Genomic DNA, 13,259 nt, shown 5'->3' with positions numbered 1-13,259 from the left:
GTTGCTGTGATGAATTTAGTATTATTTTACATTATATAGGCATTTAAGCTACATCCGGCTGGTGGTCATAGATTGTGCTTGTTTGTGTTACGATGAAGTCAAACAGTCATTGTGTTGTGCAGCAGTTTCTTCTCTGTTGTGAAGTCGTCACCATGGCTCTGTGTTCTTGTAAATAGGTCGACTTTGTGCTCAGCTCCACTGAACCCCCAGAAACGCTTTTGTGTTTGTGAGATCTTTTTTTTTTCTCTGTCTGACACAAAATGATTCCTACACAACTGTGTCACTGTCTGGTTGTTGCTGCTTGCTGAAGCCAGAGATTCCTCAGAAGCTGCACTCAATATTTAACATTCTTATTTTCCAGTGAAAAATCCTCCAACATTCTGAACCATAAATATTTTTCTGTCTTGAATTGTACACTGTGACTCTCAGAAACATTTTGCCATGACAATAAACTACTTCAATGCTTAGCTGTGTATGAATATTGTACATCGACATGTGTTTATATTCTAATGTTATTTTACTGAAGAAAGGCCTCCTTCAACCACATTATTTTACTATATCTAATCACTGAAGCTTTGATATCGTTCAGTGGTGTGCTTGTATAATTTCAACTATTTATTTTTCTACTTCATAGATGTTACTTTTACTGTTATTTAGGGACTCATTGGTGTGAATGTATATTTACCGTTGTTTAAATATGAACTTGAATGAGTAAGTCAACTTTGTTACCATGTGTTTCGTATTTTTATTTAGTGTAAGTGGCAGGGTTTTACATATTTCTAGCTAAGTCATTTTTATCAACTTTAGAAATGATGTTAATATTATATATTTAACATTGCTCTTTCTACAACTTATTTTTGTGAAGTGGCTTCATATGTTGTTTTGCTTTGTTTCTTGTTGTTTTTTGTTTTTTTCATGTTTTTTTCATGTGTTCAAGAAATTGAAGTAATTTTCACTTTTATATTGCATTTCAAATTGAGGTTCAGTTTCCGTAGAATATTTTGTGAATATTTCTTTTTTTTTTTTTTTTTTTTGTCATCGTTGACGATTTTTGTTTTCATTGCTATTAAGTTCTTTTCAATGACCGTTGCAACAACAACAACAATAATAACAATAGTTGATATGAGTGGGTACTATTGTAGTGCAAAGTTGCTTTTGTTCATGTAGTTATGATACGTGAAAAACTGTAAATGAAAGTAGTAAAACTGCTAATATATTCAAAATGGCTTCTCTAAACAGAAGCTGGCATGATGTTCCTTTTCCGACTCACCCACCAGCAAAGTTTCTAAAGAGATGAGTAAAGCAGGGCTGTTGTTCTGATATGGTACCAGCTGTCGGATTTCCGGAACCAACATGCTGGTTCATCTCACGTCTGTTTAAGTGAGACAAATGAAGTTGAGCTGGCTCTCGAGCAGCCGCGTAAACGGGAGAAATGAGGCACTTTGCGTTGTTATTCGCTGCTTGTCTGGTAATTAGTGGGGAAATTAGCTAACAGGAACAAGGAAATGACATGGCACTCTTTAATGTCGTTTCTTCAAAGTGGCTCTAAAGGAAACAATCTAAACAACAATCAAAAGGTTTTTGGTTATAGGTTTTGTCAATTGGCTGAATATAAGTCGAGCGTCATTTAAAAAAAAAAAGTTTGAAGGTGCTGTCTCATTCATGGTTTGTGTTCCCTGGACAATTGTTCTACGGCCTCCCTGAGGATGGTCTGCCTGCAATGATAACAAAACACTTGAAGTCAGTAAATAACCATCTAATAAAATGGTTGTTTTTTTACTTCATTCATGTAGCTGCATTGTGTTAAAAGCTGTTTATGTTAGACTGAAATACAGGGACATTCATTTGGTAACTCAGTCTTTGATGGTTATTTATCTTACTGTTTGCCGTTGTAATAAATTTGTTGATGGCTAAGGAGATGTTACAGAAACCCTGTGTGTATCATATTTCAATCTGGTCCTGGGTCTGCCCCATGATCTACTAAAACCGTCAACACAGGCCCGGTGGTCGACCATAGCCCTTTTGTTGACTTCTGTCAAATTTGGGATGTAGCGGCTAGAGTTTGAATAACCAATCAAATGTTGAGACACAGTGTGTCATTCTGAAGACGGTGTATGGAATTGTGTTGCAGAGAAAACAATGTTAAATAACTCAAAGTTTTCATAGCCATCGTTGCTTTGTGGAATCTAAATTCTAAACCAGGGGTGCAGCATGCGCTCAGCATGTGAGGTGTCATCACTCTTACAATAAACTCTCACAATGCACTCTGTGGTTGATCAGTAAAATAGGGAATTTACGGACAAACAGTCGCCAAGCTTAAACCCTATCACATTAAATTTCACATTATGAAATTACCGACGTGTATTCACATTGAAGTGTTTTCACCCATAACTACAACACCGTCACCAACATCCCCACTGCTCCGCCTCCACAGACTTGCTCTGCTGTGGGGGAATATCTGGTCTCTGGTCTCCCAGCTTTTTTGATAGTTATGTGAAGAAATGTGATGTCATATTCTTCTTTTGTTTCATTATTACAATGTAATAGCTTAGCTTTAATTATATTTCATTAGTCGTGATATTTTCAGTGTTTTTCAACAGCCTGAAGATGCTTTGCATATTGTGCCACAGCCATCGAGTTGTAGCCTCCAGAGAGATAAAGAATGACAAACAAGTGCAATATAGAATATTCAGTAGATTTATGAATAAATGTTTGACTTGGTCATTTATAAGTAGCTCACAAGTTGAGAAAGGTCGCCCACCCCTGATCTATGACAGGTTTAGAGTCATGTATCAGTTTCTTTCCTTCACACTCCTTGCTCCTAACCTCTCCAAGATGCAACCGCAGTGTTGTAAGAAGTAAAAACAAAACCAAAGACACACATTGAATTAGATGTGCTGTCCAAACTTTTGACAGGTAGTGCAGATGCCACTGACTGAGTCCTTCATTTTTCAGCCACTGCTCATAACATCATAACAATTTTGCCTTTTTCTCAATCAGAGAAGTCTATTTGAAAGTCGAACATGTTCTGAGATGTTGTGAAGCTGTCAGTACTGTCACTGCAAACCACTGCAGATTTTCACAATAGCAGACGCAAAACATAGAATCCTGCCCCTAAATGAGTAAATTAGTGATTAATATTATTATCTCTCAGGCTTTAATTGTCACTTTTACTCCACCAACATGGGATGAACACAAATACGTCCATTAGTTGACGTGTTTGGCCTTTTCGAGAGGCTTTTTTCTGTTGTTTCATTGTTTTCTTGCTTTGTTGGGGATGCAGTCACAAGTATTTACTGTACAGTAGTAGCTCCACAGACCTGAATCACACATCTTATATATCATATTTAATTGAACTTTTTTTCCCTATAGGTATAGGTACAGTTAAGATTTACTGTCCTTGACTAATGGCTCATCTTTGTGAGCAGAACGCTGTTGCCATGCCGTCACTCAGGCGCACTCGATCATACTCAGGTCTATAAAAAGATGTGGGTATCCTGGGAGACATGAATCTTCCCTTGCTGTCACTGTTTATCCTCAGTCTTCTCGTTTCTCAACACTTTCTCCGTCGTCTGCTGCTGGTTTCAGTTTCAGTTGGAGGCTAAAGTCATTTCCCCTCGTTGGTCCCCTTCGAGCGAGACTCAGTGGTCGTGATGAAGGTGCTGGATAGCTGGGGAAATCCCTGCCGTCTTTTCTGATGACTCTGTTGTGGTTATTTTTGCAAGTGTGCTGCAGCTTATACATATTCTTATGTTCTTTAACTTGTTGTGAAAAAGATTTTTAGTTACAGTGCACCATCAGTGATTTGTTGTGGTGCATTCTTGTATGTTTTATCTTTCGTGACATAGTCTAAATGGGTGGCCAGAGAGTTATTTAAGACCCACGCCACTTGAGGCTTTCTGATGTGTTCAGAGAAGGTGCCGTAGGGGGTTGCAGCTCCGGAGAACAGTGGGAGAACAAACATGTTTGTTAACAGATGCCACAATGACTGCAGCTCAAGGTCATGGAGGGATTTTAAGGTCAGTGGTAGGTATAAGGAGGTCAGTGTGGATGCATGAGGCTTTTGGCTATATGCCGCCAGGGACCGGTGATTTAGATACCCGCTGGTAGCATTTTGAAGCCACGAGAGCCTGACCAGAGCCCCACTGGCTGCACTCTGAGTCTGCAGAGGGGTTGTTACATAGAGTTTCATCAGGAGCCGTTTGACTGTAAAGTGAAGTCATTTCTTGCTGTTGCGTTCCATGGAGTTGAGCCTCAGAGGAGGGGAACAAAGGCTGGCACGCTCCAGAGAGTCAGGGGTTAGTACACAATACACAGACTTGTACCTGCAACAACCACACACACACTTTCTCAAATCCTCTGCTCCATCTGTTCATGTTTGGCTGAGTTTGTTTACCTTAAATGCTTCTTTTGAGATTCTTGCTACCGTTTTCTTCGTCACAGATCTTAATTTATAACGGACAGCTGGTTACTTAAGTCACCTTTTAATTCTACAGTAGCTCACTCTGAATGATGATGAATAATGAAGATGATCTAGCGTCTGCAAACCAGGACTGAGGCGCCTCTGAAGGCTGTTCCAGAATAAGCTATGTGAGGAAGTGAAACTGAGTTGAGTGGCAATTTGAATGCACCTATAGGTGGACACCAGACTTGTTTCCTTGAGGCCAGTGACACTTGCATCATTGTTGTTTTGTTTGTCAATGAATCAAATTTACTTTTTACCATTAATTTGGCTTGTTATACTATTTTTTCTTTGTTGTATTTTTTCCAACTTTAATATTCATAACTTTCATATTTATTATATGTCATTATATTTACTTGATGCTACAATTAATGGGAGATACCACCTCTATTTCATCATAATATATGTTCTCACTTCATTTCAGACAAGTTAGGAGACTAAGCAAGACTAAGGAAGGAGGTATAATAATATCTCCCCATGCTGCCCAGTGTAATTCCACTGCACATTATAGTCATTCTTAGAAAATACATGCAGGAGTCGTGTGTGATGTGGGTGTGTTGGGGATCCTAATGAAACCGCTAGACATGCTGAATGCTAACCAAATAGTGCCGTGCAGCGGAAAGCTTGAGTGTATGCACAAAGACGAGAGAGGGATGTATCAACTCACCTGTGGTCAGGTATGAATATTACATATTACGACATATTTCATTATGGAATAAGGGTGGCGCGTTTCTTAAACTATCTGCGTCATATTTTCAGTTTTGCGTCACAAGATCTCTTTTCCTTAAAAGTAGTTTTGCTTGTCTTTGGGCCGTCATGTTCTGTCTAAATGTCACTCCTTTCAGTTTCATATAAACTGTTTTTGGCAGCTACATTTGGAGATTGATTAAGGTTTTGACAAAATTGTTGGTGGGTACATGATGCGATTTCTGGTTCACAGTTTTGTTCTCTGACTCTGCTGAGTCAGCTCATGCAAGCTGCCAATGTTGAAAGGTGTAATTGGATGGATTGCTGCTGTTGGCACTGACCGTGTTACAGGGATGGATCTGGTATGACGCCAACAGCTTCAACAACGTTCCTCATGGCGTCTTCTCTTTCAGATCCCACACCTGGCCGAAGGTGTTCGGATCCATGGCGAGAAGGTAACGGAATCTCTGAGACCATTCCACGACCGCCTGGAGGCGTGTTTCAGACAGCTGAGGGAGAAGGTGGAGAAGCAGTACGGAGTGAAGAGTCTGGTAAGTACTGCGTCTTCATGTCCATCCTTTAATCTCCCTGTGAGTCTGACTATCTCAAGTATCTCTCTGTATCCTACTGTGATTCAGTGACCATGTCCACTGAGTCATCGTTCCGCAGATGTCCAGTTTTTAAGTTTGTCACATTATTGGTGAAAGAAAATTACATTAAAATTGCCAGACATTCTTTCTTCAGAGATAATTGTATTGACAGACTTTTTGTCATTTTGGCAATTGAAATTGATTTTTTTGGGGTGTTAATCAAAAGCAAAAAATCTATTTTCAGAAATTATATAATGAAAGCAACTAATGCTTGTTCACCACAATAGAAATAACTCAGCAACTATTTATATGATCGTTGATAAAATGTTACATTACTGTAAACAAAGGTGTGAATTTATTATAATTTAATCCAGAAATTTGCTTTGCCTTTGTGATATTTTGTTTAGTTTTTTTTTTTTTTTTTTCTGAGCGCCTCTCTTTTTCCTAGAGACCGACGTGTGAAGCCTGGTGATGTTTCCAAATTGTCTGCTGGACCTGCATGCTGCGTCATAATTAGATGTGTGATTCTTTAGAAGATTTTTTTCCTTAAGTATTGCAGGAGCCATTGTTGGAACCATTGGCACCTGATTTTCCTCCCACTCAGCACTGGATAGTTGAGAGTAATGGCTCCTCTAAGCATGTTGTCCTCTTTATGACTGTCTCGGTGTGTGGGACTTTCTTCCTGAGCGCTGCCAGTGACCTTTATCCAAAGACTTTGGCTCATATGGAGCTGTTCAGTCAGTCACACCTGACAGGTTAATCACACTGTGATCATTATTGCAACCTTTAACATATGAAAATGCAGCGCTCAGGCTCAGAAAGTGTCTTTTAAAGGCAGTGTTGCTCCTGTTTTATCTCCTGGCGATTATATTGGACTGTTTTATTTTGTGCCAGCGTTTGAAACAGTTATTGTTATTAGCACTTTAAAAGGCGCCATGGCAGTAAACACATCGACAATGATGCAGTTTTTATGTGTTATGATTTATTTAATGTGGATTTTATTTATTTTTTATCATCAGCAACACAGCTTTTGAGAAATTTGTTAAATGTAGACACTTAATGTGTACTGTTGATGAATTGGGACAAGTCAGCCTTCGATGCTGAATACTGGGTGATACTTCAACGGAGGAAATCATGATTGTTGAGGCAGAATTCTGAAAAGGGTCAGCCAAAATGGAGTTCATTGGACTACAATGACATTCTGCTAAAAACAAACTACATTATTTGGTGAATGAAATGTTGAATGTGTGTGGTGTAACGTTTAGAATATGGTCATTTTTGTTACTATTGTAGTGACTCGGGAGGTGGTCGCGAGAATCCTACGATGCTGGTGTGGTTTAGGTTCTTAGGGTGGTGGATTTCAATGTCTGGGCGCCATGAGTCGGTTGGTGGTGGTGTTTTATGCCTTCTACTACTGTACTGAGACAGGCTGCTAAGAATAAACCTGACAGCAGAGCATGTTCACTGGCTGAAGTTGTGTGCCTCTTTGTTCATACATGCAGAAGCAGCATATGAGTTATATTCCTCCCCGATACCTCGTGGTTGGGGTGGCGATAATATATAAACAATATCATTGAATAATTGAAAAATTCATTTGTTTATAGATTAGTTTGAAAGTCCTTTATAATCTGATATTGTTTTATCTGCATTTGACAGACTGAAGCGTAGTTACAGCTGCAATGATTTGGGACCAACGTATGTTCAGTCTTGTTTCAACGCCTCATACTTAAGAAGGATTTATGTGTTTGTCTCAGCCGGCAGCAGATGAGCGGAGAGGGTCTCGCCCTCACTCCATGGTCCGCTCATTCACGATGCCGTCCTCCCAGCGCCCCCTGTCTGTGGCATCCGTCACATCCATTTCCTCCGACAACTCGCCATCCCGACCTGGCTCAGACGGGTAAAAGCAGCAGCTCATGGCTAGGACAATAATTTGAGAAGCTCATTAGTTCACTTACTGATCTTTCAGCTTTGCCCTGGAGCCACTGCTGCCTAAGAAGCTCCACACCAAGTCCCAGGACAAGCTGGACCGGGACGAGCCCGAGAGGGAGCGCAAGGAGAAGAAGAAGGAGAAGAGGAACAGCAAACACCAGGAGAGCTTTGACAAGGAGCTCAAGACCGCAGAGATACAGCTGCAGCCCACTGAGGCTGTCATTCTCTCTGAAACGGTACAAAAATAAATCATTACCCGTGTATAAAAAATATAAACTTAGACCCATCTTAAGAGTGAAAAATAGCTTGCTATTAAAGTATACCATTGTAATGCCAAGACTCATTTAAAAAATCTTCAAATTTAATATTTCAACAAAACTAGTAAAGCAGATGTGTGGTGAATCAGAAATAAAGTTAGATCCAAGCTGTATGAAACGATAACATGCTGAACTATGGTGCATAGGCTGTGATACTGAAGTTAAATGCCGCCAACAAAATCCTCCTTATTGTCTGCTTCACTCCCCTGTGCTCGACTCCATGGGGGTCTGCAGGCTGCTGCCCTGGAGAGACTAGAAATGGCATGCAAAGGGAGGCCCCGGGCCGCAGTGGTGCCGTCTGGGTTCTGATAGAAGTCTGCTGCTTCGGGGCTCCAGATCAACCGGTGATCTCTGCTTGTACCTCAGCAGAGGTCGACTTGGGTCTTTCATACACGACTGAGCAGTTTTGATGGGTAGATTAAGGACTGCCCATCACATTTGTTTGGGTTTTTATTTTTGACAAGTGTTGACAACTCTCTTTTTGGAACTCCACAATCTGTACTTTCTTACAAAATGTTCCCTGAACTTTGGCCACATTATCTGTGAGCAGATGAGCCACCATGCTAAAAAGTTGGTGAGGGTTCCTTTTGTCATCAGATGTCAATCAAATAGTCAGGCAAGGTTTACTTTTGCCACTGACTCAACTTGTGTGTTCCATTTCTCTGAACAGATCAGTCCACTGCGACCTCAGAGACCGAGGAGTCAGGTTCTGAGCCAAATCGGGGGAGACCGCCGTCTCTCTGTGTCCCCTGGTCCTCCTCACTCCGCCAGCAACTCCTCCACCTCTTCACCAGGACCCCCGCCTGTCACCCCCAGGAGCAAACTCCCCTTCAGCCTCCACTCTTCCAGTGAGACAACTCCATGTCATAATGTTATTTAATGTATTCGGCAAGAGTCTTTTCTTTAGTACTTGATTACCACAGAATTTGGCTGTTGACTTTGCACTGCATCAGCTATTGGCTGTTTCATTTCGATGCAACTTGTGGTGATACTTTAGAGAGGTTCAATTTAGTAGAAATATATTATGGCTCCACTGCCCTAATATATTTGACAGAGGAGCCATGATATACACACAAGGTTCCTAATGCTTTGACTTGCCACTTTAACTACACTGTATTTTTAGCACTCATTTTAATAGCGCACTTTCAAAAATGAATAGTTCAATCAATGCATTTCTTACAGCTTCTCAACTGTCTCTGCCTTCATAAAGATGTGCTAGTGCTGGCATTAGAGAAGGCTCGCTTACTTCATGGCCGTAATTTCGTATTTTGTTCCCTCAAATGCGAATTTCATTCCCTTGGCTTAGTATTTCGTGCCCACGAATGAGTTCTTTGTTCCCTTGAATTAATTCTTTATATATATATATATATATATATATATATATATATACATATATATATATACACACACAAAGGCATTTACTTTCACCTTGTTTCGCTCCCTGCGTTCCTACTCTAGAATAATCTGTTGCAAAGATTACACCTACAGATGTCATACTACCTATACTGTCCTCAAGCTCATGAGCGCCCCCCCTCCCCCAGGTCTGGAACTGAACGGGACTCCTCCGCCGCTGCCTGTCAAAGGCAGCACGGCAGATTACGGCAACCTGTTGGACAACCTGGACGTGACGGCTCCCTCAACACCCCCTCATCACAAGGTAGGTGGATTAATAGGAGCCTGGAGTGGCCCGTTGATGTGTGGGGCCCTTCTAATGACAGAGGGGCCGCTACACGCCATTGACATGCAGGTGGCCCTCTGCCCTGTCAGCCTGGCTGCTAATGCGCTTGTGTTGCTGTGTGTTTTACACCGCAGGCTGATTGTGTAATGTATGTGGCAGCGTAGAGTTAGTGAGCGGCAGAGGCCTGTCCTCCCCACTCTTATTTATACCCTCCCTCCCTGCCCCCCCACACACAAACACACTCCGCCCTGATTGATTGGCTGATGACTTTACCTCTCACATCCATCAGCAGCTCTCCTGCTGTTAATCAGCTGTCCTCCCTCCCACATCCACAGACGCATCCGCTCTCAGCTCGCCATCCCGCTAACTAATTTTATTTATCCACTGTCACGCTCCCTGGATGGGGAGTCACGGAAGCCGGAGCAGATGTTGTGTGACAGCTTCTTTTACCGGACCGAAGCAGAGATCACTGGCAAACACACGTCTGTGGTTCTAAAGCTGCACTTCTCTTCTGTTATTGGGTGTTCGAGACGTACAGTAAAACTCAGCTGCATCATGAGGTTACAAGCTCAGTGCTGACAGAAGAGGAAGAGGGAAGCAGCCTTTGGTAGCAGGGCTGGAGAACAGCGTTGGTCAGAGTGGCATCTGTATCTTTCTGTTCTGTGCATGAATGACAACTCATTTTTTCTCAGGTTTCTTTTGTGTTTCCGCTGTAAAGCTGAAAGCTGTTAAGATGTAAATGATGCCTTCAAGGTTCTTGCAAAATTGTTTGGTCAGAGTAATGACTGGTAATCTCAAATCATGTCCCATTACTTTTGTAAGGAATAATATGTAATAAAATCATTATTATCTTTTGTTTTGAGTTAATTTGTGAACTTGCTGCGGCAGTTCATATAAATATTACTGCAGTGTGTTTAGTACTTTAGGCATAGTAGTTAACTGTTTTCTATTTATTCATGTAAAGAGGTGATTTCACTCCAACCGAGTTTTCCAAGCGTTATTCAACATTGCTATGCAATGGTCAGTGCACACGAATGCATCATTACTTTGTGCAGCTGAAAGCTAACAATTCATTTCTGTTGTGAAACACATGTTGACTTTCTTTTTCTTGTTTGTTTGTTTGTTTTTCCAGCATGCCCCGCCTCCTTTACCAAGCAAGACTCCGCCTCCACCCCCTCCCAAGACCACCAGGAAGCAGGCCTCTATCGATTCTGGAATTGTACAGTGAACCAGCCACGGGCCAAAACCTGCAACTGTTTTCCCAGCTATACACAAACGTGGTGTGTTTTTACATTCCTCTCCTCCTCAGCCTGCTAGACCAGTTAAAATACCTCACCACTCCATAACCCAAAATCGACTTTTGCCTTTTAAAATTTCCTGTCACTTGCGTTGGAGGCGACCATCGGACCAGCTACAGAACCTTTCCTTCATATTCCCACTGTGTACAGAGGTTTGTATATATATGATTTTATTGTATTGAGGCTTTTGTATTTGTTAACTTTAGATCCACTTGTATGAAAAAAGGGCTTTTGGCTTTTCAAAAGAATTGGAGTGCACATTAAAACTAACTTTGCTGTAACTTTGGATTTGCTACAGTGACTGTCCCAAATTCACTACTGACCTGAGTTCTGAATAAAAAAAAAAAATGAAATGTATGTATTTTTAAAATAAACAACGAACCTCAGCTGTGTTGAGTGTGTCCGACCTCATCCCCTCCATCTTCCCCCAAACATGATGGACGGGTGTCGCAGTACCACCTAGTCATTATGAAAACAGTCGCCAGAACGTAGCGTGCTCCATAATGACGAGCATCCAGCTAATGCGGGGTCATTTACATAATGTGCTTGCTCGCCGAGTCGTCGTTTTGCTTTTGCAAATGCGAATTGTTGCCCACGTTTGGGGAATCCGCAAGCTCGGGTGCAATTTATAACCTTGAAATCTGTGCAGGGGTCAGTGGAAATGGTTCTCTGTGTGTGTCTGTATTTGCCGAGGGGCAGAGACTGAAATCTGCCATCTTTGTGGTTAAGTATTCCGGAAAAGAATTCCCTTTTTTGTGGAAAGTTCACTGTAAATGTGGTTTGGGCTCACAGCAAACTTCCAATTTTTCTTATTCATCGACAAAAAAAAAGGAGAGCTGAGTGACTTGAAGTATTTCTGTACTTGTGGAAGAAACTGAATAGTCGGTAGGTGTCGGAGCGGCAGGTGAGCTATTCATTTTGTCTGTTTTATCATTTGAACATGCCGCTGTAAGAAATAGGTTTATTGACACTGAAGTAGACCCATGTGGTTTTTTTTTTATGATGCTTTATTCTTTGAGTGTGAGAAGACGCCACGAGTCTACTTTGATTAAACCGCCTCACAACTTGAGTCGATCATCTGTGTGCTCTCTGTTGTGCCTCTGCTTCTCTAACTGCATTTCGGATGACTTGAACCGATTAGTGAACTGTCTCCTCCCTGTAAATTCTTCCATCATCGTTGCCCCCAGTGAAGCATTTACATGGTTTCCTGTCATTTTGCTTCAGCCTGAACGTTTCGGCAAATGTATTTACCGAGGCTCACAAAAACAAGCTTGTGTTCGCCTCGGGTGGCTCATATTCCTCTTTTATTCTGCTGACACAGTGAGTAGGTGTCCGCGGGGGAGATGCTCAAACACAAGCATCTGTCTGAAAATATGTCCTTATTATTAATAACCATCATCACCAATGTCTGTGTTCTGACTCTCATTTTTCGTTTCATTTTAGCTAGCAATGTGCTCGGTCCATTTCAAGTGACTTCTGGACTCTCAATTTGGCCACCAGAAGCTCTTGTCTGCTGTAAGCCTGTAAAAACATCCACTGCAGTCACAGCATTCTCTGACACTGACCAAGATGCAAGTGAAGCTGCGTTAAATGGCGAATTATTAAAGTAGCATCCGCCTCTCCAAGTTTCACCAGCAAGTTTGGCGGTTCTGACGCTTCATTTCAAACAGTGAGTAGATTTTTGGAAGGTGTTCTGAGTCAGACCTGTGGGAGTCACAACCATGTCTCGCCAGATCAACACTGGCGCAGGTACGCATCAGTTTACAGATGATGCTTTGTTTATGTAGCATGAATTGCTTGATTTCTAAAAATAAAAATAACACGATTTCACTATACAGGTCCTCATGAGATGTTTCACAGTCAACGTCTGCCGGACAGTCATTCAAAATCAATTCAGAGTCAACACTCATCAATATTCAGCTCCTCTTGGATGTGCGCCACCTCCACAGTCATCTTGTGTTGCCGTTCATGGTTATGAATACAAGGTTGCACAAAGGAGCGACACGACCTCCAGTCCACCACACAGCTTCTGTCCAGATGATGAATTGCTCTTGGTCGAGAAGGAAATGAAGCAGGAAACATTCAATAAAAAGAGAGCGATCGCACATCATCCGCTCTCGTCTTCACTCATCCTCCGCGCGACCTACTGCGCGTACTGTTTATCGACGAGTGTGCAGGCTACATGCTATTGTAAGCAGTAACCCGTTGTGACACGTGTGTTTGATTGAGTGGACATAACAGTTCATTTGTTGGGACTCGTGGAACTAAATCACTGTTGCTGCTCGCCAACTTAACAAG

At 41.6% G+C, this 13,259-nt stretch overlaps 1 protein-coding gene across 1 annotated transcript in view; it reads left to right on the top strand.

Annotated features, from left to right (window-relative positions):
- The window catches only part of dock1 (dedicator of cytokinesis 1), a 138,593-nt gene extending 125,971 nt beyond the window's left edge, over window positions 1–12,622 (top strand). The window contains exons 47-52 of the mRNA XM_053852272.1: window positions 5,563–5,700; window positions 7,494–7,636; window positions 7,706–7,904; window positions 8,656–8,833; window positions 9,527–9,642; window positions 10,796–12,622. Of these exons, the coding sequence (XP_053708247.1) occupies window positions 5,563–5,700; window positions 7,494–7,636; window positions 7,706–7,904; window positions 8,656–8,833; window positions 9,527–9,642; window positions 10,796–10,891 (870 nt within the window). The 3' untranslated portion in view covers window positions 10,892–12,622. The remainder of the gene's footprint in view (window positions 1–5,562; window positions 5,701–7,493; window positions 7,637–7,705; window positions 7,905–8,655; window positions 8,834–9,526; window positions 9,643–10,795) is intronic.
- Window positions 12,623–13,259: the final 637 nt, after the last annotated feature.

This window comes from Synchiropus splendidus, chromosome 1 (assembly GCF_027744825.2).
Source record: "Synchiropus splendidus isolate RoL2022-P1 chromosome 1, RoL_Sspl_1.0, whole genome shotgun sequence".
Taxonomy (NCBI): Eukaryota; Metazoa; Chordata; class Actinopteri; order Syngnathiformes; family Callionymidae; genus Synchiropus; species Synchiropus splendidus.
This window is presented reverse-complemented; position numbering and strand designations above follow the sequence as displayed.